The sequence below is a fragment of the Dasypus novemcinctus genome, chromosome 12, assembly GCF_030445035.2.
Source record: "Dasypus novemcinctus isolate mDasNov1 chromosome 12, mDasNov1.1.hap2, whole genome shotgun sequence".
Taxonomy (NCBI): domain Eukaryota; kingdom Metazoa; phylum Chordata; class Mammalia; order Cingulata; family Dasypodidae; genus Dasypus; species Dasypus novemcinctus.
In genome coordinates, this window is record NC_080684.1 from 99,465,750 (window position 1) to 99,492,184 (window position 26,435).

A 26,435-nucleotide genomic window follows, 5' to 3' on the forward strand; every position below is an offset into this window, starting at 1 on the left:
CACACGCTCTCCCGCGTACACACACGCAGTCTTGTACACGCTCACACACACACTCGTGCACACTCACACGCTCATGCACACTCAGCCTCACAGGCACACCCCCCCCTCGCTGGCTCGCACACCTGGAGCCAGGTCTCATCAGGACTCAGCTCTGGAGGCTGCTGTCTCCAGGGCCTGGTAACTTGGCCTGAGGGTGTTTGGTTCCCGGCAGCGAAGCGCTTGGCTTGCGCGTGGCGGGACCTGAGCCGGGCCCTGGCTCTGCCCCGTGCTGGCTGGGTGGCCTCGGGCCCCTCTGGGAAGTGGGGCCACGGCGGCATCCCCGTGGGAGGCCCTCCGCCCGGCGCCTGCCCAGAGCCTGGCTCTGTCAGAGCTGCTGGTGGGGCCGAGGGGACGGTGGGGCTGGGGGCGGCAGGGGTGACGGCCGCCTGGGATGTCCTGCCTGGCCCCGTGTGGGCTGGGCACCCGCCTTCGTGGGCCCAGAGCACCTGCCTCTTCACGAGGCTTGCTGAGGCAGGCGGGAGCAGGGTCCTCCCGGGAAACCGAGGCTCGGAGCGGCTGGTGGAGGCTGAACAGGGGAGTGCCCTAACACAGCAGACACCTGCCCCTGCCCCTGCCACGGAGGCCAGTCCAGTCGCCGCCCCCTCTCCTGGCAGGGAAGCCCTGGGAGCGCTAGAGGGAGGTGGCTTGGGGACGTGGAGGTCGCTCAGACTCAGGCCAGGTGGCCCGGGCTCGACTTCACCGGTACTGGCACCTGCAGCAAGTCCTCTCGTCTGTGCCAGGTTCTGTCTGAAGACAGGAGGGAGCACAGGCCCCCAAGAGCTTCCAGTCATGGGTGCATGGACAGCTGGGGACAAGAGCTGGACCCAGGCATGGAGGCATAGGGATTTGGGGCTGGACTCAGGGGTTTGGGAAGCTGGTCAGAAGGTGGAGGCCTGGGTGGTGACTGGGGAGCAGGTCAGAGGGTGGAGCCTGGGTAGTCATTGGGGAACAGGTCAGAGGGTGGAGGCCTGGGTGGTCAGTGAGGAGCAGGTCAGAGGGTGGAGGCCCAGGTGGTCATTGGGGAGCAGGTCAGAGGGTGGAGGCCCAGGTGGTCATTGGGGAGCAGGTCAGAGGGTGGAGGCCTGGGTGGTCACTGGGGAGCAGGTCAGAGGGTGGAGCCTGGATGGTTGTGGCCCCTAGGAGTCCTACAGTAAGGAGGAAGAGGATGGGGACCGATGACCCAGTGTGACAGCCCTAAATAGGGACACGAGAGTCATAAAGGAAGTTGAAGCGCAGCAGATGGGGCAGAGGTGGCTGCAGGCCGCCCCGAGGCCAGGGCAGCGCTTCTGCCCGCGCGGTTGCAGAGGAGACCGCCCGACCCACCTCTGCTCGTCCCGCAGCCCCGGGCCGCCCACCTCTCCCGCTCCCCGGCCTTCCCTGCTCCGCGCTGCCTTCCCCACACTCTCTAGGCTCTAAAGACACAAACCGGAGCAGCCTGCGCCCCCGCCTCAAGCCCTCCCGAGACTGCCGGTGGCGCTTGGAATCAAGCCCCAGCTCCTGCCGAGGCTCCCCAGGCCCCAGGCTCATCCTTCTCCCCCGCCGGGCTCGGCTGCTCCTTCCTCCCGGAGGGCTCGCCCTGCCGCCCCCTGCTTCTAGTTGCTGGAGCCTGAAGGTGTCTCCCTTTAGACAGGGCAGGGGGCTTCTCCCCCGCTCCTCTCGCCCCCTTGTTCACTTACTTCCCAGGACTTCCTATTTGTTTATTCAGCAAATATTCATTGAGCGCCCAGGGTGTCGGAGGCGCCCGTGCAGGCGCAGGGGATACGGCAGGGCACGGCGCCGACCCCAATCCCTGCTCCTACGCCTTCTTTCAAGTCAGGGGGGCAGACACCCAACCCTAATGTCGTAAATGCCTCAATTACACGTTCGCTGGGAAAGCAGAGCGCGGGCAGGCAGCTGCCTTGCGCGTCTCCCTCACCGGCGTGTCAGCTGAAGGAGGGCTGCTGCCATGTCCAGCCCCCAGCCTGCACACAGTAGGTGCTCAGGAAACGTTGGCTGGATGAACGGGTGAATCAGCAGGGCTTGGAAGAACAGGCCTGGGAGAGGGAGGAGAGGGGGCTCCCGGGGGGGAGCCCGGAGGAGCCGGCTGGCCTCGGAGGACCCGAGGATGCCCCTTGGCAGGAACGAGGGGTCCGTGGAAGGCACGGTGGCTCCCCGGCCTCCCGGAGCCACCCCAGGGGGCTTGGCACGTGGCAGCCGAGATGCCGGGAGCTTACGTAAGGCCTGTGGTTGTTTTTCTGGAACCAAGCGCAAAGGCTGGGGCTCGGGAGAAAACTTGCCTCCCTGACCAGCCGGGCGAAGTGACAGGAGGCGCCAGCTCCCGCCCGTCGCCCCCGGGGGCCGGGGAAATGTCCAAACGCGTGGGCTCAGGGCGGCTCAGCCGACTGCTCAGAGCCACGGGTGGCAGCCCAGTGGGTGCTGGGGATTTGGGTCCCCTGTCCCATCGCCCCTGCCCAGCCTGACCACTGTCAGGGTGTTCTAGGGCCCAGGGGACTTGAGCAGGCCAGGCGTCCGGGAATGGCAGGCTCCTGGGTGAGGTCACGAGGGGGCAGGCCTGGGCAGTGGGCGCAGAGGGGCCCTGCAGAGGGGCCGCAGGGCCAGGGATTGTCACTTCGTGGTCTGCAGGGCTAGTGCTGGGATTCTGGCTGCTAAACACCTGGCTGGGTTGTCTGAGTCAACACCCGGCCCAGCGTGTATGCTGTGCATGCCCCTTCTCCGGGCCTCAGTTTCCCCATCTGCCAAATAGGTGGCGGCATCCCCCCTGGGGTCGTTGTGGACATCAGATGAAACCAGGAGGAGAAAGGGCCCGGGAAGGTCTGTGGCCGTGAGCTGGAGTCCGGGCTGGCTACGAGACGGTGGGGTCCAGAGCAGGATGACCCTGCGGGGCCCCTGGATGGCAAACTAGGGAGAAGCTACGAGCGGTGACAGCAGAGGGTGGGCCCCGTGCGACTCTGCAGGTCGCCCACCCGTGCACGTGGTCTCTGCTGTTACTTGGTCTTGGGCCTGCCCCCGCCCCTTCTCTGGGCCTCAGTTTCTCCAATTGTAAAGCAAACAGGTTGGTCTCTAGGGTCCTCGGGTCCCCAGCTCTGTGAGCAGTGGGGTGGGGTGCCCCGGGTCAAGCCCAGGGTCTCAGCTTCGGTGTTGCCTCCTCAGGGAAGCCTGCCCTGATTCCCCCTAGCTTGCCCAGGTCCCCCAGTACCTGATCCCACAGCACCCCAGCTTCTCCTTCATCGCATGCATCATCTCTGTCTTTACAATAACTTTCTTTGTGTGTGTATGTGGAAATTTTCTTTATTTTTGATTATGCAATATACATAGTTCTCTGCTCACCGTGAAAATGAAAAATCGTGATAACTTCCTAAGAAGGTTTTGTCCTCCCTGTTTTTCACTTGCCGATCCTGAGGTGGACCAGGTTGACTCAGCGCCCCCCCACTTCCTAAGTGGATCTGGAGGGGCGCGCCCGGCCCCTCGGCTCTTTCCTCCGCCCGGTGGCTGAACAGCGAGGCGCCTGCGGGGCTGGGGTCCCTCCTTGCGGTGGGGGCGGGTTGGGGAGTGGGCGGTGCCAGGCTGGCCCACCATGTGCCACCTCTGTCTCCCCCAGGGCCCCCCGCCCAGCGCCGACATGGCCGAGAGCTCCTCGCCGCCCTCCTCTGCCGCGGCCCCCGCCGCCGAGCCCGCGGTCACGGAGCAGCCGGGGCCCCAGAGTCCCCCGCCGTCGCCCCCAGGCCCGGAGGAGCCCGTGGGTGGAGCCGACGCGGACGTCCCGCACCCGGAGCTGGCGCCCGTCGCCTTCTTCTGCCTGCGGCAGACCACCAGCCCCCGGAACTGGTGCATCAAGGTGGTGTGTAACCCATATCCTTCCCGCGCCGGGGGCTGCCCTCTCCGGCTGCTCCCGGGGGCAGCCAGCCTCGCCCTTGGGGGGGGCCCTTCACCCTAGGCGACGGTGAGGGGCTCAGGTGGCGGGTCTGGGGAGACCAGCAGGGCCTGGAGGTTGCACCGATGAGGATGGTTCTGGAAGGTTCTGGAAGGTTCTGGAAGTTGCTGTGGGGTGGGCCCTGTGGCCGGGTGGGGACTCAGAGTCAAGTCAGCCCAGTGACAGTGACCTCCTCACGAGTCTTCCTACTTCCACCCTCTGCCTCCAGCCTGTCCTGTCACTCTCTGCTTAAACCCTTTGAGGGAGGGAGTGGATGTGGCTCAAGCGGTTGAGCTCCTGCCTCTCACACGGGAGGTCCTGGGTTCGATTCCTAGTGCCTCCCCCCACAAAACAAAACAGACAATAAACAAAACAAAGGAGGAAACCAACTCTGGGAAACTGATGTGGCTCATTCGTTGAGCACCGGCCTCCTGCATATGAGGTCCTGGGTTCAGTCCCTGGCCCCAGTACTTCAGGAAAACAAAACAAACAAACAGACAAAAACACTTTGAGGGAGCAGATGTAGCTCAAGTGGCTGAGTGGCTGCTTCCCACACAGAAGGTTCCGGGTTCGATCCCCAGTACCTCCTAAAAACAAATGAATGAAAAACTTAGCTCTCATTGGAGAGCAAATATAGCTCAGTGGTGCCATCTTCCCATGTACCAGGTCCTGGGTTCAATCCTGGTACCTCCTGGTACACAAAGAGCCCTGCCCCCAAAAAACAAACAAAAAACCCTTCGAGGTTTGCCATTGCCCTTGAGGGGCAGAGCAGGTGCTGACCCAGCTCAGGGTCCGGCAGAGTCCCCTTGTCCCCTCCCCACGGCTGCCTCCCCTATGCTCTTCCGGGCCCCAGGACCTTCTCACATGCTGTTCCCTCGGTCTGAACTGCTCTTCCCTTCCCTCCTCACCTGGCCAAACCCTTTGCTGCATCTTTCAAATCAGACCTAAAGGGTCACCTCTTTGGGAAGCCTCTGGGAATCCCCGTCCACCTCTCTGTCGGGCTGTCCCCGTTGTCACCCTGTAGCTGCAGGACTCTCATCCAGTGCCTGTCTCCACGCACGGGGCAGGGGCCGCACTGCCACGTTCGTGGCTGGAGCCCAGCCCGCCTGGTGCCCGGCCCCTCGCGGGCGCTCCCGGGCAGTGCCTGAGCCGGGTGCCCGTAGTGGGCAGTGCTTGTCGGTGGAGGGGCGTGGGGAGGGGTGTTCGGGCTGAGGGCGCCGCACGAGCAGAAGGCCGATGGATGGTGTGGTCGGGGTGGAAGGAGCCAGGGCAGGGCGGGGAGGGCGCAGGGCGTGGTGAGGGGTCTTGGGGGCCTCGCGGGGCCGGGGGGGTTGGACTGCGTTCGGAGGGCCGTGGGGAGCCAGGCAAGAGGTTGAGCAGGACAGTGAGTGGCAGAGCTCTGTCCCGGAAGGACGGCCGAGCCGGCATGGGGGCGTGGATGGCCTGGTGCTCGGGGCTTCCGAGGGCAGGGTGCGGGTGTGGGTGGCGGTCAGGCCGCAGGTCCGAGCCCAGCCCAGGCCTGGGGCAGGGGTGTATGGGAAGAGCCGCCCATCCTAGGGCCCTGGCCACGGGGGATACCTGGGGTGCAGGCCAGGGTGGCGCGGCTGCTCCCGGGGAAGGCCGGGCCTGCTGGGGCGCCGAGGTGGGGACAGGCCGTGGAGCAGCCCCAGCCCTGGGAAACCAGAGCGTCTCCGCTGGAGAGAGTGGGGTACAGGGCTGGGGACCCCTGGCTGAAGGAGGCAAGAGCCTCGACGCCCCTTGCGTGGGACAGCGCAGGGTCTGCTCGTTGCTCCAGGCCAGGCAGGCCCTGGGGACACGGAGGACCAGGACGTAGAGCTGGTCTGCCCCGGGCAGGCGCCGGGAGTGGGGGACGCGGGTGCCACCCCCGTGGGTGGTTGCAGTACCCGCTCCATGTGAGCTGGGGGCGGCGGGTCCGAGAAGGGGGTGGGTGGGCGCTGGAGAGGCCGGAGGCAGTGGAACGAGGTCCCGGCCCTGGCCGGGGCTGGACGACCAGGGCCGATTCTGGCTCTGCCGCTCAGGCTGTGGCCGTCGGCAAGTCCCCTGGCCTCTCTGTGGTCCCGGCAGCCCATCGTGGCCGTTATTCTGGGCTGGAGGCGGGGGCGCTGCTGGGGTGGCCGGCCTGGAGTCCGGCCCGGGCGAGCCTCCGAGGCTGGGCTGAAGCCGCCCGCAGCCCCCCCGAGCACCCTGGAGCCGCCCCCAGATGGGGAGTCAGCCCCCTGCCCGCCTGGTCCTGTGCCGGGAGGCAGCCGTGGGGCTCCGGGCAGCGTCCTCTCCCCGGGCCTCGGCGTCTTCCCCCATGAGGGAGGGGCGGGTGCCCCGGGATCCTGGGGTGCCAGCTGCACACTCGCCCACTCCACCGCCTCGGGAGGGCGGGCCAGCCCACGCTCCTGGCCCGTCGGGCACACAGAGCACCCGGAAACGCTCCCCCTCTGTCCTCAGGACACCGCCCCCCGGGTCAGCCTGGGCTTGGGGACAGCAGCAGGGCAGGCCTGGAAGGGAGAGAAGGGCCCCCCCGGGTCAGACCGGGCTGGGCTCGGCCCTCCTCCTTCTCGTCTTAGGGCGAGCCCGGGCCCGAGTGTGGGGGGCCCAGGGGGGATGGGGCAGGGTTTAGCCGACAGAAGGAGGAGATTTCTGACCTGGGAGCTGCTCAGAGCGGGGCTCCCCCGGCCCCCAGAGGCGCTGCGGTGGGGTGGGGATGGTTCAGGCCTTGGGGAAATGGCGGGTTGGCTTCTGGGTAGCCTTCTAGACCAGATTGGATGACTCCAAAGAAGAATGACTTTAAAAGTGTCTGATTCCAGGACTTTCGGACCCAAAATTTCTGTGATTGAGTCTAAGAGTTCAAAGGTAAGATTGAAGGCTCATTGACACTGAAATTCAAAGCTTCTGTGATTCAAAGACACTGAAGTTCTATGTTTCAAAGAGCATGTGAGGGAAAGGATGTGGCTCAGGCAGTTGGGTGCCCGCCTCCCACATGGAAGGTCCTGGGTTTGGTTCCTGGTGCCTCCTAAAGAAGATGAACAACGAGCAGACATTGAGCAAAGACACAAGCAAAACAATGAGCAGATCACAAGCAAAAAAAACTGAGCAAGGAGTGGATGTGGCTCGCGCAGTTGGGCACCTGCCTTCCACATGGAAAGTCCCGGGTTTGGTCTCTAGTGCCTCCTAAAGAAGACAAACAATGAGCAGACACTGAGCAAAAACAATGAGCAAGACGAGTAAAACAATGAGCAGACTGGAAGCAAAGAAACTGAGCAGGGAATGGATGTCCTCATGCAGTTGGGTGCCTACCTTCCACAGCGGAGGTCCCAGGTTCAGTTTCCAGTGCCTCCTAAAGAAGAGACAAACAGATAATGAGCAATGAGCAAAAACAAAAACAAAAAAACAAGCAAAACAAGAGCAAACAGATAAAGGAGCCATCTTGGGGGAGGGGAAAGAGCACCTGAGTCTCTGATTTGATTCTTCTCCCCAGAGACTCACTGGAATGGGGGTGTGCAGGCAGCAGAGCTGGGCGAGGGGGAGTAGCTGTGGCGCCCACGGGGACCAGGGGACAGGGCAGTTTGGGGAGGGTCTGCTGGGGTGTCCCTGCCGCCGAGGGTGCTGGCCCGGAGCCAGCTGCCCCTTGGAGCTTGTGCTCCCTCGCTCAGCCCTCGCTCGGCCAGAGCTGGGCCCTGAGTCACCGTCTGACTCACTGGGGAGCCTGGGCTGCCGGGACCCTCCCTGAGCCGGCGGAGTGGGGCGGGAAAGGCCCGTCACCTGAAGGTCAGCCCCCCTCCCTGGGCCCTGAGCTGGGGGGGGCCTCTGGGTTGACTTACGGAAAGGTGTGTGGTGCCGTGGGAAGCGCGGGGGCCTCGAGGCGGGCAGACTGGGCCTCTTACTTGCTGTGTGACCTGTACAGCGTCTTAATCTCTCTGAGCCCCGGTTTCCCCCCTGGTCAGACAGGGCTGGTGGTACCCACCCCTGCCACTGAAGACCAAGGCAGGACATAAGGCAGGTGTGAACTGGAGCTTGGTGGGCTAAAGACCCTGCCACAGAGTTTGTCACGCTTATTAGCTGTGCCCACGCGGTGAGCCGGGCCCTCGTGGATCCCTGTTGTAGATCCACTGAGACGCTGGGCACCAGCCTTCAGGTGAAAACAAAACAGACCCTTCACGGGACACGTTTCCAGGGAAGATCAGAGGCAGCCTCCTCTGGTTAGGTGGCTCCGGGCCCCGCCGTGCAGACATTGCTGATCGATCACGGCACCCCCCGCAGGCCTCCGGGCAGCTGGGCAACGTTTTCCACCCTGGATTAGACTTTGAGAGCCTTTCTCAGGAGCATAACCAGCTGCCCGGGGGGAGAAGGGCCAGTGGCCCGGGTTGTGCTCACTCTGTTTTCTCTCCCCAAGCCTCGGTTTCCCCCTCTTGGTAATGGGGTGACAGGGGCGACCAGCGCTGACTCCTGTAAAGCTCTGCCCGCCGCGTCCAGCACAGGGGAGGAGCCTGGTGGTGGGAATGAGCGCCGCGGCTTCCTGCGCCGTCACCTTCCACCCTCACGGCCGCCCCGAGCCAGGCGCCTTCACCGACCATTTTAAATGAAAGTGGGGCTCAGAGAAGTCAAGGACCTTATCGAGGGTTGCACAGCCAGGAAGCAGTAGAAAAACCCCGATGCCCGTGACTGCCCAAGCCCGGCCTCCCACCCAGGATGCCCCTCCGCCTCCTGGCTCCATGCCCACTGTCATATGCCTGCCCAGGCGCCGTCTTCTCTTCAGCTTGCTATCCGGGGCGGGAAGGTTGGCATCACTGTCCCAGCGCCCCGGGCGAGGGGCCAGCGTCCCCGCTGAGCAGCCACCTCCCCGCGGCCCGCGTGGGGTCATCTCCTCCACCAGTTTGCAGCCTGCACCCCTCCCGGCAAGGGCCAGCCAGTGCTGCTGCGATGCTGCGAAGCAGCCGTGCAGGTGGAGGGAGCCGGGGGCTGCGAGGGCCTCTGCTCTGGAGGGGTGGGAGGGTCGGGTGCCAGCGGCGAGGGGCCTTGGACCAGTCACTGACCCCACCTCACCCTCAGCCTTCCGGTCCGCAAGACGGAGAGAGCTGGGCGTCGCGGGTCGCCAGGCGTCTGGGTCCCCGTTTCCCGCTGCCACCTCAGGGGTGCCTGCAAGGATGCCCCGGCTCAGTGTCCCTCGTGCACGCGGTCACTCGCCGTGCGGCCGTGCCCTGGCCGCCTGTCCCCTGCTGTGTCCTCCACCCTGGGTCTGGCTGGCACTGGTCTGAGGGGCTGTGCGTGGGGGCCGCCAGGGCCTGCCGCAGAGAGAGGGCCGGAGGGTGCTGCTCCCTCCAAGGGGCTGCTCCCAGGCGGGGCGGAGAGCGGGAGAAAGCCTGGGGAGCAGCAGCTCTGGGGAGCCACGGGCCATCACTGCAGAAGCCCCTCACCAGCCCCCCTGCCAGCCCTGCCCCGGCCATCGAGTCCATCCGCCTGCCCCTGGCAGGCAGCCTTTAAAAAATTTTTTTTAAAAGATTTATTTTTATTTTTTTCTCTCCCCTCCCCCCCAGTTGTCTGCTCTCTGTGTCTATTTGCTGCGTCTTCTGTGTCCACTTGTATCCTTGTCAGCGGCAGGGGAATCTGTGTTTCTTTTTGTTGCATCGTCTTGCTGCGTCAGCTCTCCGCGTGTGCGGCGCCATTCCTGGGCAGGCTGCACTTTCTTTCACACTGGGCGGCTCTCCTTACGGGGTGCACTCCTTGCGCGTGGGGCTCCCCTGAGCGGGGACACCCCTGCGTGGCAGGGCACTCCTTGCGTGCATCAGCACTGCGCATGGCTGGCAGGCGGTCTTTCCGTCCTGCACCAGACAGGCCCTTGAGCCACCTCTAGGACCTTTCCTGAGGACTCTTGCCTATCTGGAAGTCCTCCCCTGATCTAACCTCCATCCCTCCTGTCCTGAGCCCCTTCTCTGTAGCTGGGCCTTTGGGAGCAGCCGCGGTTGGGTTCTTTGGTCTCTTCCTATCCCCCCAGGTCCCACCCCTCCTGCCCCACTTGACAGCGGGTGCTGCCCCCCCCCACCCCGCCTGCCCCTGCACAGTGAGGGAGCGCTGGGACAGGAGCCCAAAGCTGACCTTGAGCACTCGCCTCTCCCCTGCGACCCACTCCCCTCCCGGCCTGGCCTTCTGCCTCAGGGTCCCGGGAGGGCTGCAGGGGCTGGGGGCAGCTGTCATCTGTCAAGTGCCGAGGGCCCCAGGGGCTGCTGCTGCCCCGCCCTCCCTGCCTGCCCCAGGAACCCTCTGTGGCTCTCCTTCCCTGAGAACAGTCTTCCTGGGCCTGGGTTCGAGGCCTCCCCGACCCACCCTGGTTCTCCCTGTGGTCTCTCCCAGCTTGCCCTTCACGCACCTGCCCTGAAGTCCAGATGAGCTGCCGCCGCTCCCCCCGCGCCCGTCCTGCCCTGGTCACTGCTGGGCCTGCCGCCTCCTCCAGCCCCGCGAGGCCCCCCCGGGCAGCCACCGCAGGAGGTTTCCCTGTCCCGGCAGTTGTCCCGGGCTGGCCGTGCGTCCTCCCCCGGGCTGTGCCCTGGCTCCCAGGACCGGGCCCTGCTGGGCGGTTGACCAGTTTGCATTTGCTCGGCACTCTCCAGTTTACAAAGTATTTTGCCCCGCCCCCGCCCAATCAGGACTGATTTTCTTTGCACCTCCCATGAGGTAGCGGGGCCGGGAGTGTGCTAACTCCCCACTCTACAGTTGCGGAGACTGAGGCTCAGAGGGGGTGTGACCTGCCCTAGAGCACATGCTGGTAATCAGCAATGCCAGGGCAGACTGGAGCCCACCCCACCCTGGACTCATGGGGCTGTGCTGCCCCCTCCCCGGGGCTGCTCCTGACTGGGGAAGGGGCTCCTTGGGGGTGGGTGCCTCTTCCTCCAGTCCTAGCCTCATCGAAACATCCAGACGGGTGATGGTGGAGGAGGCAGCGCGCGTCTGGGAAGTTGTCCGTTTCCCGCCATCTGGCGTGGAGAAGGTTGTTTTTCTCAGAAGTGAAAGGCAGCTCAAGTGGAGCCCCGGAGATGCTCGTGGTGGCCAGAGGGGACGTGGCATTCTCACTGTCCACAGGGTGGGCTGGACGTCCCATCAGAGGAAGCTGGCTGGGTCAGGAGAGGCCTGACTCCCAGGGCAGACTCAAATATGGTCACCTGGAGATTTCTGTGTAAAGGCAGCTTCAAGGGTGAAAGCTGTTCCTGACCCAGCCTGGGGGCATTGCTGAAGGCTGCCTGGAGGAGGAGGCATTTGGCTTGGGTTTTGCTGCATGAGTAGGAGTTTTCTAGAAGTGTTGAGGGATGATGTTCTAGAAAGAGGGAAGAGTGTGGAGAATGTTGGGGAGTTTAGTGTGGCTGAAACAGGGCATTGAATGCCAGGTTAGAATCTGCCCTTGATCTTTTTTTTTAAAGATTTATTTATTTATTTCTCTCCCCTCCCCCCACCCCAGTTGTCTGTTCTTTGTGTCTATTTGCTGCGTCTTCTTTGTCTGCTTCTGTTGTTGTCAGCGGCACGGGAATCTGTGTTTCTTTTTGTTGCTTCCTCTTGCTGCGTCAGCTCTCCGTGTGTGCGGCGCCATTCCTGGGCAGGCTGCACTTTCTTTCGTGCTGGGCAGCTCCCCTTATGGGGCGCACTCCTTGCGCGTGGGGCTCCCCTACGCGGGGGACACCCCTGCGTGGCACGGCACTCCTTGCGCGCATCAGCACTGCGCATGGGCCAGCTCCACACGGGTCAGGAGGCCCGGGGTTTGAACCGTGGACCTCCCATGTGGTAGGCGGACGCCCTAACCGCTGGGCCAAGTCCGCTTCCCTTGCCCTTGATCTTGTGGGCACTGGGGAGCCAATGACGGGTGAACAGCAGGGAAGGGATGGGGGCAGATTTGTGCAGGAGGATGCTCCCGAGGGAGACAGGCAGGCCTGGAGACCAAGCAGGCGGCTCCTGCCATGGATATCCATCGATGAAGTGATTCATTCATTTATTCACTCAACAGATATGTGCTGGACACTCTTCTCGACCTGAGAAGAGCTGTCCCCGGGGGGACCCCAAGGAGCCCCGGCCTGATGGAGGCAGGGCCGCACCCAGCCACACTCCTGTGAAGCGAAATGGGGCCCAGGCTGAGCAGAGGGGCCCTCGGGGGCCCTGGGCCCTGGAGAGTGGAGCCGCCAGCCTGCCCTGGCCAGGGAGGCTGTGGGGCTTTCCCGGAGTGCGGGGGGCAGAAGAGACCGTGCCGGAAGAAGCAGAGGGAGGTGGGCCTGCCCCCGGCCGAGGAAGTGGCCTGGCCCGGGCTCCCAGGCTGGAAGGGGCTGGGGGTATGAGGGGTGCTGGGGGAGCAGGGCGTGGGGGGACGTTGGAACCATGTTCTGGAGTGCAGAGACCGCGAGGCACCCCCTAAGGAGCCGCGCCGAGTCCTTCCTTCCGGCAGCTCAGCCGGCCGGAGAGATGGCCCAGAGAGGCTGAGAGCTCGTCCAGGGCACCCCGGCTGGCTGTGGCCGCCGAGCCGGACATTCGGCAGGACGTCTCGTAGGTGGCGGAGGACCGAGAGGCGGCCAGCGGGCCGGCGGCCAGGGCCGAGCGTGAGGGGCGGGCATGACCCCTGTCCCGCCCAGGCTTGGCCTTCACAACTCTGGAGCCGACCTTGACCTCCCTGAGACCCCCTTGCCGGCCTGGGGCGAGACCAGCGGCCCCATTTGCTTTCCTTGGAGAGAAATCAATAATCTTTTTAATTAGCCGGGATGGTTCCTTCTTATCTCTCTCCAGCTCCCCGCGGAGCTGCCTCCCTCAGTCCTGTCCCCCTTGGCCCCGTGGAGCTGGGCTGTGCTCCCTGGGCTCCCTCCTCGTCCCGAGTTCAAATTCCGACGCTGGTGCGTGCTGCTGCGTGACGCTGAGCAAACCACTCGGCCTCTCTGAGGGCCAGTTTCTGTCGGTAGAGAAAGTGCGAGGAGAAGGCCTGGCTGACGGGGAGGTGCTGGACCAATGTGAGAGCTGGGGGGAGAGGGCCTGGGGGTTGGGAGGGGGTGCGAGGGCTGCAGGTCACTGGGGGCGGGCTCCTAACGCCCCCGAGGCGAGGACTGTGCACCTAGTGTCCCCGGGTGCCAGTGGCACGACCTCCGGGAGCCAATCCTGTCCTGGGCCGCCCCTGGGGAGGCGGATCGGCTATAGCAGCGCTTCCCGGCCGGGGGCGGGTCTGCAACGCCCAGACAGCGTTTTGGTGGTTGCAACTTGGGGTGGGCGGAGGTCAGCGGGGCCGCTGAACATCCTGCCATGCCCAGGACAGAGCCCCGCCGAGTGACAAAGAGTGACCTTGCCCCAAATAGCGGAAGTGCTGTGGCCGAGAAGCTCTGGCTTGGTGGCCTCTGGAAGCTCCGAAGGCGCAGCAACAGCCTGGACTCAAGGGCCTTGGGGAGGGGGTTCCTTGGGGAGGGGGTCCCTTGGGGAGGGGGTCCCTTGGGGAGGGGGTCCCTTGGGGAGGGGGCCTGCCCAGGGGGAGGGGCATTGCTGATCCCCACCTGTGAGCTGATAGGCTTGGGTGTGAGTCCTGGAGCTGCCATTGACTGGAGCGTCACATTCCAAGTCACCTTCCCAGTCTGCCCACTCACCCTTCTTCCCTTTCTCAGCCCATCCCCCCATTGATCTGTTGAGCCATCATCCCTCCATCTACCCATTCCTTCACCCAGACACTCATCCATCCATTTATCTGTCTGTCTTCCCCTCCATCCACCCGCCCACACACCCACCTATCCATCCACCCACTTACCTCCTACACTCACCCCCTCATCACCCACCTGCCCACCCTTGCATTCACGTGTTCATCCACTTCCCAGCATCTCCCCTTCCAACCCGGCATCGCCCCCTCCCACTTACCCATCTACCCTCCACCTGCTGAGCACTAGCCGCGCCCTGTGCTAGCCGCTCCTGAACTCCTGCACCTTGCACGTGTGACTTTTGGCTGTCACCTTCTGCTAGACTGTGAGCTCCTTGAAGGCAGGCTCCAAAAAGAAAAGGAAAAAAAAGACAGCCCCAGGTGCCACTGAAGCCTGCCTCTTCTCTAGGCCTCGGCCCACGGCCCTGCACGTAGTAGGTGTGCAGCAAAGCTTTCGACGAAGTGCATCCTAGCAAAGCAGGGGGAGGTGGAGGTTGTGTGGACAGAGGTGAGGCTGGAGGGTGGCCAGGAGCACGGGCACCGAGGGCCTTGGTGCTGAGCCACGTGGGAGCCGTGGAAGGGCCTTTGGCTTTGGAAGAACCCTCTGGCCGCTGGGTGGGTGTTCAGAGGAGGCTGTTCTGGGACTCAGGAAGGAGAGGGTGCCGGCGTGCCTGGGGCGGTGGGTGTCCAGAGGGGCGGGGGGAAAGGTGAGGCTGGGGCAGGGAAATGGGCAGACTGCAAGGACGTGGGGGTGAGCGCAAGAGAGGCTGCGGAAGGTTCTAGTCTGGACACCTTCTGCGATGGGGGGGCGCATTGCTCATGGAGGTGGAAAGTGCTGGAGGAGAATGTGGTGGTTTGGGAAGAGGAGGACGCATCTCACTTTGGACATGATGAACTTGAGGTTCCCAAAGACATCCCGGAGCAGCAGGAGTGAGTCCGGGGCTGGGAGAGCCTTCGCACCCCGTCGGCCCTTTGGTGGTTATTGAGGCTGTGGGAACGGAGCGGTGTGCAGGGAGAGGGGAGCAGGGACCAGACACGTGGGGGGAACCGGGGAGGCCCCACGTTTAAGGGATGGCGCCCACGAGGAAGGCAGAGGACCCTACCAGGGTTCACGGTGTCCCAGGGGCCCAAGGAAAGAGTGTCTAGCACAGGGGATTAACCCGGGGACCAGGAATTTGGCTGGGGAAAAGCTGCATCTTGTTTTCACCGCCCTCTGATGAAAATGTAGCATTTCCTTCTATTATGAACGGAGCGAACAAATCACGATGGCATCAGCAGCTCCCATGCTGGTCACTGATATTTTCATGGCACATCACGGTGGCTGCAGAGCTCTCAGAATAGCACTTACAGTCATCACCGTGTCAAAGTCACACGGTGATGAAACCCACCACTGGATCTTGTTATTGTGTTGCTAAAGAGGCACAAATATTTCTCTATCACAAATTCATTTAAAAAAAATATTTTGATAACTATTTTAATGGCACCGACTTCTAATCCTAAGCTTTTTTCTTTTTCTTTTTTTTTTAAAACGCGTTTCAAACCATTATTTTGAGAAGGGTCCCCTGAGCTTTCCCAAGATGCCCAAGAAATTAGTGGCACAGAAAAGATGAAGAACCCCTGTTCTAGAAGGAGAGCAGGGCCAGCGGTGCGGATGTCGCTGGGCCGGCTGGACGGGCCGCTGGCGTGGGGGCACCTGTGCTGCACGTGCACCTGCGGCTTAGCACGTGCGGATGCACGAAGGGCCGCGGTCTCCATGGGAATGCACCCGGGCCGGAGACGGGCGGTGGGGGACAGGCCCCCAGGGAGGCTGAGGGAGATTGTCATCCCTCTCTGTCCAGCCCTTGGAGAGCAGGGACTGTGTCTCCGGGGTCCCAAGAGCCACCGAGGACCAGGCACAGAGGAGGGTCTCAGTGAGGGCGTGCTGAAGACATGGAGAATGAATGATGGGAGAGGCGGAGGCGTTCAGGGCGGGAAGGCTGCTGGCAAAACCCTCCAACCCAGAAATCCCTCCTTAGCCTCCTTGATGCCTTCAAGTGACGGGGGCCTCACTCTCTCCCGAGATGGCTCAGGCGCTGGCTCCAGGCATGCAGATTTGGGTGTGCTCTTCCCTTGGAGAGCACGGCCGGGGGGGTGGGTGCTGAGGGAGCCAGGACAGACCGTAGACACTCCGTCCCACAGCAGGGAAGTCCAGAGGAGCCAGCAGGGGAGGCTTCCTGTAGGTGCCCCTGCTTTGGCGCGGGCTCCTGGGGCGGTGTCAGCTCCCCCGCGGCGGGCCCTGGCTCCGCTCTGCCACACTGGCTGGAGCAGAGGCGGCTGGAGTCTCCTGGGCCCCTGCTTCCTTCCCCTGGACCATCCGCCCTCAGTTTTCTGCCAAGCTCGCAGCCCCTGTTCCCTCGCTGCTTCCTCCCCCACACCAGCTGTCTGCACTGGGCATCTGGGATTCAGAGACTTTGGCCAAGTCCAATGAGGACTCCAAGAAGCGGGGGTGGGAGCAGGGACAAGGGAGGAGGGGGCTCCCTCCCCTGTGCCCACCTCCTATGGGTGTCCGAGCCTAGAAAGTCTTTGCAGCTCTGAAGTAGAACCCTTGGGTCCTGGAAGGGCCGTTTGTCATGTGGGGAGCTCCTCGTCGCTGGAGGCATGTAAGTGGAAGGAGGCCTGGGGCCAGCTTCCTTCAGCCTTTCACTTTCTGGAGCAGCTTTCTTCTGCTGTCTTGGGACTTTTCATAATTTTGTTGTTGTTAAAATTTTTATTGAGTTAAAACATACTTGCTGCAGAAGTCACACATGGTAGTGTACCGTCCCGGGAATTTTCTGTGTGCCTAGGCATCTCTTGGGCCAAGACCATCTCCAGTCCTTGGAAACTGGCTCCTCTTCCCGACCCGCTCCCCCCTGCCGCCCCAGGGGCCTGCTGGTCTGACCTTAGGCTGGGGCTACTTCTGCCTGGTTTCTAACTCCGTACTCTCGGGTCCGTGCCCTCTCCGCTCTTTGGCGCCTGGCTCCTCTTGGCCCACGCTGGACCTGTGCGTTGCATCCACGCGCTTGTGGGGGGCGGTAGTTAGTTCTTTTTCACTGTGGGGGAGCGTTCGGTGGTGTGGCCGTACCGGTTCCGGCCTCGGCGCGAGGACGTGTGGCCCGGGCCCTTCCTTGCCGGCGGCAGCTGTCGTGTGCACTGGAGGACGTTGAGCTGCATCCCCGGCCTGCACCCACTGGATGCTGGTGGCGGCTCCTGCCCCGAGCCGGGACAACCAAAAACGTCCCCAGACGTGGCCAGATGTCCCCTAGGAGCAAAATGGTCCCCGGCTGGAAACCACTGATCTGTCTCAGTTTGTTTAGCCCGTTCTCCTGGTGAAGGGCTTTTGGCTGTTCCCAGAAGGGGCTGTTACGAATAGCACGGCCCTGACCGCGCGGTGCGTGTCTTTTTTGGGTGGAAGTCGCCCGTGTTTCTCCTGCGTATCGGGCATTCCTGGGTGCCAGCATGGGCTTGTGCGTGGCCTTGGTGGGTGCTACCAAGCAGCTTTGCAGGGTGGGTGCGTGCATCAGGGCTGGAGGGAGGGGCGGAGGGAGGGAGGAGTCTCCCCTTTAAAGCCCCGGGTGGAGCAGAGTTGGCGTGTAGACGTGGTAGCCGCGGCTACTCTAGGGGTGCGACATAGTCACTCATCACGGAAGGGCCCTCGAGCCGGGACACGCGCCTCCAGAGAAGGAGCTGAGCCTCGTTAGTCTCAATAGCCCGATGCCTAAGCCAGGTATACAGCAGGTGCTCCACGATGCTGGTGGGAGCGGCCTCAGAGCAGTGCAGAGCTGGCCGAAGAGCTGGGGTCTGCACTTGGAGGACCTGGCCTATGAAGTTCAAGGCCTGAACGCCCCCTCCTCAGGCCCCCTGGGCACTAACGGGAGGGTGCTGTCCCTCGCGGGGGGTCGGCCTTCCCTGCCTGCCCGGCCGGCGCTCGCAGCCCCCAGCCCCCTGGCTCTGCTGTATTTATTGAGACAACTGAGACACGCCCAGGGAAATGGATCCGATGTCAGATCTGGCAAAAATAAAAACAAACTTGGCCACCCCCGTGAAACCCAGCTCTCCCGCCCCCGTGCACCCTCCCAGAGCCCCCCGAAACCCAGAAACCGTGAGGGCCAGCCAGGCCGGCAGGCTGGAGGGGGGTGGTCCCCATGGTAACCGTGCAGGCCTGCGGCTCCGCTCTGGAGAGGAGGCTGCCCTCCGCCCGGTCACTCTTCTCTCCAGGAACGGGCAGCCTCCCCTGATGCGGTGGCCTCTCCGGTGACCCCGGCCCATCGATTCCCACCCCGGCCTTCTCGAGACTCAGCCAGGGCAGCAGCCGGGGCGTGGGGTGCAGTTAGGGCTTCTGATCCCAGCGCAGCCTCTGACTGGCTGGGACCTTGCAGCAAACCTACCCCCCTCCGGCTGGCATTGCCGGAATCCTTCCCAGCCAGGGCAGGGGTCAGAAGGAGGCAGGGGTGCCCTGGCTTGCTGGCTGCCGTGCGGGCCTGGGTCCCCGGCAGGGACAGAGCAGACATGCTGATGGCTGGACACGCGCCGGCAGGGCCAACCTCCCCTCGCAGGGTGGGGGGCATTGGAACGAGACAGGAGGGGCAAGGAGGAAAAGCCACTCTTCCACTAAACACGCATCACGCACGGATGCCTTGTGTTCCCGGCAGGGTGCCGGCGGTGGCAGAGCACTTGCCCATAGCATAGGATTTGGAATCCGCCGGTGCTGTGTTCAAATCCTGCCCTGCCGCACTGGAGCGGATGACCCCCAGACCCAGAGCTTGACATGCGGCGAGTGCTTGCAACGCGCTCACGAAGGCCCTGGGTTCAAGTTCAGATGTTGGCGGTTCACAGCCCGGAGCCCCCTCCCCTCACTTGCCCGCTGTGTGAGCTTGGGCCAAGTCTCCCAACCTCTCTGTGCCTCAGTTTCCTTATCCGTAAAATGGAGATACCAATAGCACCTGCCAGTTTGAGGGAACTTTGCTGAAGATCCCGGGGGACCCTCCCGATTGCCTGGCCTGAGTCAAGGGCCTGAATCTGTTTAAAAGGCTGTGAGGGAAGATTCAGCAGGCAGTGAGGCAGCCGTCGATCAAGAAGCGTTTGTAGCACCGTCTCTCTTATTTTCTGCTCAAGGTAATGTGAATCAGCAGATAACACCGGCGTGCAAGTCTCGGTGCTCTGTGGTGAGGTGGCTCTTTTCCCCAAAAGGCAAAGAAGGGGAGCCCCTGGCCTGCTATAAAAGAGGCAATAAAGAGCGGGGCTTCTCTGTTGAACTCCGCGCAGCGAGCCCCGCTCCCAGCTTCCGTGCGGTGAGGAGACCCGACCCCATTTTTATAACCTAGACCAGGGGTCAGCCGGCTTGATTTGTGAAGAGACACTTGGGAAATAGTTCTGACTCCGTGAGCCATACATCACTGTCCTAACCGCGCCATTCTGCTGATAGGGCCCGAAAGCAGCCACGGTCAATACGTAAATCAACGGGGGTGGCTGCGTTCCAAGGAAACTTTATTTATGGACAGTAACATTTGAATTTTGTCTGATTTTCACATATCACAAAATCTTATTTTTTTTTCCGATTTTTCCTAACCATTTAAAGATGGAAAATCCCTCCTTAGCTTGCAGGACGTACAAAAACGGGGTGGGCTGGATTTGGCCGGTGGGTTGTAGTTTGCCGACCCCTGACCTGTGTGACTGACAGCAATGACCACTCCTGACAACTTCCCGTTTCTGATTTTGGGCTCCGAACTCCTGCAAAGGAGCCAACCGGGTGCGCTTCCAGCACGGGAACAGGAGGAGAGACTGTCTGCAAGTCTCCGCCACCCTCACCCCTGGTGTAACCTGGAGAAATGATCTTTTTGGGGCCCTGCGTCTTAGGGGCCTGCTCCTGCCCCACGTGCTTGCTGCGGGAAGTGCACGCTGTTTGTTTAGAAGCTTGGGGTGGAAACCACTCAAGAAATGTTTGCAGCTGTAACCATGATCGCTGGTAACCCGATGCTTGGTACTCAGCAGGCGCTCAATATATGCTCTCAGTTGTGCTCTGTAATGCTCAGCTCGTTGGACCCTGGAGGTGCGAGGAGGCTGGGCTGAGGAGGGCGCGGAGCCCCCCGCAGGCTCCTCCCGGGGGCACGCGGGCTCGAGGCGTCACCCCGGGGCCCCTTGTCTCACGCCCGCTGCAGGTTTGGGGTTTGGCCTGCCCAGGAGACGGTACCGACCGCTCGCCATTGATCCGCTTCCCCATCTGTCTTCCTCAGAGGCTGCCCATCAGGGGTCTAATCAACTAGAGACGACCCTCACCCCCGGGACTGGCTGGGCGCGTGACGTGAACTCGGGGCGTGCGGGGAAACGTGGGTTTCTGCGGGGGCTCGGGGGGCCCAGGGCTCCCAGGGGGTCTGCCCTCCCAGTCTAGCATTTGCTGCTCGCTTGCTGTGCAGCTGGGGCAGAGCGTAGCCCCTCTCTGGGCGTCGGTTCCCCATCTGCGCAAGGCGGGACTGGGTGGGTTGGTGGGGGTGCTCCGAGACTGAGATCTCCCCGACCGGGCGAAGCAGGCTCCGGGCAATGTGCGTGGGGCGCGGCTGCGAGGCCTCCAGCGTCAGCCTCACGGTGGGAGCCGGGGGAGCCGGCGAGGACTCCCCGCCCCCCTGGGGCGGGCCCTCAACCTCCCCACCTGCCCTCTGACCTGGAAACCCCAACTGCCCTCCTGGGGCCTCCGTTCACCTTTGGGTGGTGCCGGGTCCCGGGGCTGTGCCCGGAGCCGCAGAGCGCTTCCTTGCCTGTGATGAAGGTGGGAGCACCAGGCGCGGGGAGGGCCACGGCCTTCCCCAGCCCCAGAGCCCCCCACGCTGCGGCCCTGGCGACTTCCAGGCCTGGTGCCTCTGATCTGCGCCAGCGGGGAGCGTGTCAGGCCCCTGTGGGCACGGCGGGCGGCGGTGCCAGCTAGGGCCTGACTTCTGAGCCTCCTGCCCTTGGAAGGGGCCCGGCCTGGGCCCATGCGGGATTTCCCTGCGGGCTCAGGGCGGGGGCCGGGGCTGTCCATCTCTGCGTGGCCGAAACTGAGCTGTGGGGAGATGAAAGCCGCTCCCTCCACCCGCTGGAGGACTGGGTGCGGCGGGCGCGTTGGCAGAGCCGCAGAGGCCGCACGTGGCACTGCTGAGCTGGGAGAGCCTGGGCTGCTCACGGCCTGTGTGACTTGGGCAGTCACTTCAGTCTCCAGGCCTGTTTCCTTACCTGCCCCGATGGATCGTGCTGAGAGCTGGGGTCATGTCCGTAGGGTGGTGGGAGACAGCAGTCCTGGTTACTGCTAGATACCTGCTAGACCAGGGGGATCAGGAGTGCTTCCAAGAGGAGGCCGAGCACCGCCTTGTAGGTGGGGAAGGTGCCTGAAAGGAAGCTTCAGGAAGTGGTGATCAATGAGATGGGCTGGGAAGGATGAGTAGGAGTTTGTTGGGGAGAGAGGAAAAGAACCTAGATGGAAGGAAAAACACCAGGTGCGCTTGGGTGCTGCAAGAAGTTCAGTACATGCAAAGGCAGTGGAAGGTAAGGCCAGAGGAGTTTATTGGTGTAGGAGTCTAGAGAACCTTGGGTGTCAGCTGAGAGTTTTTTATTTTTATTATTTTTAAAAAGGTTTATTTCTTTATTTTCCCCCTCCCCCTCCCCGCCTTGCTGTTTTTGCTGTCTGTATCCATTCACTATGTGATCTTCTGTATCTGTTTCTCTTTTTGTCCTCTCTTCTCATTTTTTCTCCTCTAGGATTCACCGGTACTTGATCCTGGGGACCTCAGATGTAAGAGAGGTTCCCTGCCAGCTGCGCCACTGCAGTTCCTGGTTTCTGCTCCACTTACCTTGACTCTCCCCCCTTTTTTGACTTCTCTCCTTTCTTCTCCTCTTTCGTTGTGTCATCATCTTGCTGCGTGACTTACTTGCACAGATACTCGGTTCACCGCGCAGGCACTCGGCTTGCCATGTGCGCACTCGACTCACCACACGGGCACTGGCTCACCGTGCGGGCACACTTTGTCTTCTTCTTTTTCATCAGGAGGCCCCAGGGATGAAACCCGGAGCCTCCTATATGGTAGGCAGGGGCTCTATCACCTGAGCCACATCTGCGTCCCCCCTGAAAGTTTTTTGAGTAGCAGAGAGGTGTCATCAGAGCTGGGCTTTGGGAGGTTGATCTGGAAGTGACAACATTCTTGTGGGCAAGAAGAGTGGACCCTGGGTGGAAATCCCACTCTGCCGTTTTCCAGGTGGTGACCTTGGGCAAGACTGCTGTGAGGATTAAATGAGGGGACGCTTGCAAAGTGCTAGGACAGTGCCTGGCACACAGCCAGTGCCTGGTTGTCAAGTGGGGCAGATTGGAGGAGCAGAGGCCAGAGCTGGAGGCCAGAGAGGAGGCTGGTGCAGGGTCCAGGAGAGAGACGCTGGGTCTGGGCCGAGACCGAGGCACAGGGGAGGGAGTCCCAGTGGAGAGCAATCACGGTGCAGAGCACTGGCCTCTGAGTCCAGCAGGTCTGGTGTGACTCTCAGCTCTGCTCCTTCCTGCCTGTGTGACCCTGGGAAAGGCCCTGAATTTCCTCGAGCTTGGGGTTTCCCGATCTGTGAAATGGGCCTGCCCAGCCCTGGTGAGGATGAAACGGGGGTGCGGGGCTCCTGGGAGGCACTGCTTGGTGCACTTTGGGCTGGAAGCTGGCAGGAAGGGCAGAAGGAGCAGAGGAGGTGGCTGGAAGGAGAGAGCATGAAGGCTGGGGGAAAGGCAAGGGGGGTGGGGGGCGCTTGCTGGTAATTAGAACGTTTGAACTTCAAAAAAGTTAATTAGTGATGAAGCTGCTGCTGGAGCGATGCTCAGGCTAGAAGGGGGCCCTGGCAGCCACTGAAATTAATTACAGGCTGTGGCGGGAGAGTGGCAGTGGGAGAGGGGGGCAGGAAGGAGCAGGGCGGGGGCGAGAGGGTCTGGGAGGGAGGCAGGAGGGAAGGTGAGCAAGGGCCGGGGGACCGGGACAGGCTGTTGCCATGGAAACCTGGCCATTCCTTGTCAGGCAGCAGAGGGGCTTTCCCCCTTGGGAGGGTGGGGCTGGGGGTTTGGCTGCGGTGGCTTCCTCCGGGTTCAGGGCAAGGACGTTGAAATCGAGGGCAAGGATTTCCTTTGGAGACGCGCAAGAACCCCTGGATGTCAGAAACGGCAGGGATGAGAGAGATTTATGTGTTCATTCTACAAACACGATTGAGCTCCTGCTAGATGCCTGGCCCCGCGAGAGCTGCGAATGCCGAACCCCTGTCCTCAGGCGCTGTGGTTCTAGCAGCGGGTAACGACAGCGAGGGCTTCGACCGGAAGATTCCAGGCTGCAGGAGACAAGAAAGCGGGGATGGCGGTGGTGGAGGTGGGAGGGCGAGGCCGCTGGGCTGGAAGAATCGGCGTGGACCCATCTCAGAGAGGTTACAGGGAAGCTAAAGGCCCAACGGGGGGCGGCGGACTTGGCCCAGTGGTTAGGGCATCAGTCTACCACATGGGAGGTTCCCAGTTCAAACCCCGGGCCTCCTTGACCCGTGTGGAGCTGGCCCATGGGCAGTGCTGATGCGCGCAAGGAGTGCCCTGCCACGCAGGGGTGTCCCCCGCGTAGGGGAGCCCCACGCGCCAGGAGAGCCCCACGCTCAAGGAGTGCGCCCTGTAAGGAGAGTCGCCCTGCGCGGAAGAAAGTGCAACCTGCCCAGGAATGGTGCCGCACACATGGAGAGCTGACGCAACAAGACGACACAACAAAAAGAAACACAGATTCCCGTGCCGCTGACCACAACAGAAGCAGACAAAGAAGACGCAGCAAGTGGACATAGAAAAACAGACAACCGGGGTTGGGGGGGTGGGGGAGAGGGGAGAGAAATAAATAAATAAATAGATCTTTAAAAAAAAAAAAAAGGGTCAGCCGGAACCGCCCTGGAGGCTCCTGGGAAATCTTCAGGCTGAGGGAACAGCATGTGCAAGGCTTGGGTGCTTGGGGTGTCTGAGAGTGGCCTGGAGTGCAGGGAGCTAGGAAATGGGGGCATGAGGGGGACGTCTGCGGGCTTGCCGACCGTGCTGAGGAGCTTCGAGGTTTATTCTGGAGAGATAGGGAGCCATGGTGGGCTCAGAGCAGGGGAGGGAGGGGATCTTAGTTTTAACTGCTCACTGCTGCTGCAGGCAGGTGGACGAGAGGGGCCAGAATGCACTCAGTGAGACCAGCGAGGAGGCTCCTGGTCAGTGGGGAAACTCAGGTTCTGAGATGGGGGGGCGCCTGCCCGAGACCCCAGAGCTGGTCATCGTGGGGACTGGAGCTCAAGCACAGGCCCCTGACTCCTGGGCGGCGCCTTTTCCACTCACAGGGCTCTGGCTTCCCATTTCCTGTCACTCAGTTTTGGGGGTAGGCCTTAACCAATCTGGGGCAGGAATGAGGGCTGTGCAGGCTGGGGCTGGTGAGTTCTCTCAACATCTCTCCTCTTAGGAAAGAACCCGTTCCTGGGTCTAGTCAGGGCCTCCAGGTTCAGCCAGGCTTCATGGTCTGGAAGTTCACCCATGAATCTGACTTCAGTCATTCATGCTACCTGTTCCTTTTAGGTTGGGTTGCCCTCTTTTCAAGTAGGCGCAGGTTTTCTGAAGCCCCAGGACTCGGTCAAGGTGGGAGACACCATTTTGGGAGATCTGAGCAGGATCTTCTCGCCTGTGTAATGATGGGTGGCCTCGGGGCCCCTTTGAGCTCTGCGCCTTGGTTCTGGGTGGATTGGGGTGGTGGGCCTGGGTTCTAAGCCCAGGCCAGCGTTGGCCCAGGAGGGGAGGGAGGGCAGAGGGAGGGCTGTTTCCAAGGCTCTGTCGGTCCCGGGCTCCTCACACCCTAACTTCTCAACGGCACAGTTTCTCAAAATGAATCCTGTGATCACTTGGGCCACTTACAGGAGAAGGGGCGAGCAGAACAGCCCCCTGGCCCTGAATCCCAGCGCGTGCCCAGAGGCCCTGCCACGGGCTGGAGGAAGAGGTGGCCCACCCGCGCCTTTCGCCGCGGAGACCCTGATCGGGGTGCCTGAGGGGGCCTGGCCTCACCCTGCTTGGCCCGGGGGCTGGGGCAGGTCTAGGCACCGCCATTCCAGAGGCTGTCGCCGGCTGCTGGCTGGAGAGGAGGACAGGGGCGTCCGGCCACAGGGGACGTCCTCTGAAGCCTCCTGACCCAGGCCCTGGGCCGAAAGTGCTGGCCCACAGCCCGAGGGACGCGGGTGGGGAGGGGGAGCGAAGGGTGGAGGGAGAAGCACAGGGAGGCCGGCAGAGGTGGGAAAGGCAGGGACAGCCCAGAGATGGGCAGCCATTGGGCCTGTGGGGACCTCTCCGCGGGGAGAGCGAGTGCGGGCCCCGGCAGGCGTGGCTCCCACCCCGCGTCGGTCTGACCCTGCCCACCTCTAGGCTTGCGGTGGGGGTAGCTGGCTCCGGGAGTGTGGACCCATTGGGGAAGGCCCTGGAGGGGGGACTAATTGGCAATGGGGGACGGTGGGTGTTTGTGTGGGTCAGGGGGTATGCAAGTATAGGGTGCACCCCACCCTTCCAAGGCCCAGCGACCGTTTTGTCCTTGACCTGGTGTGCACATGGTTTGAGTGTGTTAGCATGATGGTGATCCTGCTGAACTGCGTGACGCTCGGCATGTACCAGCCGTGCGATGACATGGACTGCCTGTCGGAGCGCTGCAGGATCCTGCAGGTGAGGCCCCGCCCCGGTCCCGGCCCCGGCCCCGCCCCTGCCCAAGCCCCGCCCCTCGTTCCCGCCCCGCCCCGCCACCGCCACTGGTTCCCGGCCCCGCCCCACCCCGCCCCCGGGTCCAGGTCCTGCCCACTCCGCGCCTCTGCCCCAGGCCCCAGGCCCCGCCCCAGGCCCCAGGCCCCGCCCCAGGCCCCGCCCACCTTCTCTCAACCTGCTTCTCCTCCTCACTCCTAAGTGGCTTTACCCAGTCCCCCTCGTGCTCTGCTCTGCCCCACGTCGCCTCCTCTCCACCTGAGGCTTCTGCCCTAGTGCAGGCCCCCATCTTCTGCCACCCCAGCCTCCTCCTGGTCTCCCCACCACCAGGCTGGCTCCCTCTCCACCCTGGGCGTAAAGCACAACTGCTGCCAGCCCTCCTCTGCTTAACAGCAACGCTTAGATCCCCAGTGCCCTTGGGACAAAGCCCAAACTCCAGCCCTTGCCCCGCGCCCCCCTCCCCCAGTGCCCTGGAGGAGCCGGGCCCCAAGAGCTCTCGTGGTCTCGTCTCCTAACCAGGTGGGGCGCGAACCTTTGGCGCCTGTCAGGGACCCCATTCAGGCCTGCATAACGTATCCCGTAGCTTCATGCGTCCTCGCAGCTTGGCGCGGCCGGGTGTCGGGGTTAGACCCATTTTACAGATGTGCAAACTCCCTGGGAAGGCCGGGGTCCTCCAGGGAGGAGCTACCCTCTGCCGCCACCTCCCTGCGGAAGCTGCAGCTCCTGAGCAGGACTGGGGACCTCCGAAGCCCCCAGCCCAGACCTGCTGAAGCAGGACCTTGGGGTTGGCACCAAGCTCCTCAGGCAGCCCGGGGCCCCGGCTGAGTGAGAAGCAGTTAGCCTTTTCTGATTCCCAGGCCAGCTCCCAGCAAGGTGGCGAGTTCACCCAAGACACTTCTGTGTGTTTTCTGGGTCCCTGGCCCCCAGCCCGGGTCCTGGCATCAGATGCTCAGGGCCCGTTCATTGAGGTGAACTGACCGCAGCCCTCGCTGGGCCTGGAAAGAGGAATTTGACCGAAGCCCTGTCCTCAGGGAATAGACACTTTACCTGAACCCTTGGTTCAAGGCACATCTGGAGCCTCCTTTCTGAGCAGAGGAAGGCAG

General features: G+C 62.7%; 1 protein-coding gene across 1 annotated transcript in view; it reads left to right on the forward strand.

The window, feature by feature from the left end:
- CACNA1I (calcium voltage-gated channel subunit alpha1 I) overlaps nt 1-26,435 on the forward strand; it is a 115,287-nt gene that overhangs the window by 5,656 nt on the left and 83,196 nt on the right. Inside the window, exons 2-3 of the mRNA XM_058308832.1 lie at nt 3,638-3,888; nt 25,188-25,299. Of these exons, the coding sequence (XP_058164815.1) occupies nt 3,659-3,888; nt 25,188-25,299 (342 nt within the window). The 5' untranslated portion in view covers nt 3,638-3,658. The remainder of the gene's footprint in view (nt 1-3,637; nt 3,889-25,187; nt 25,300-26,435) is intronic.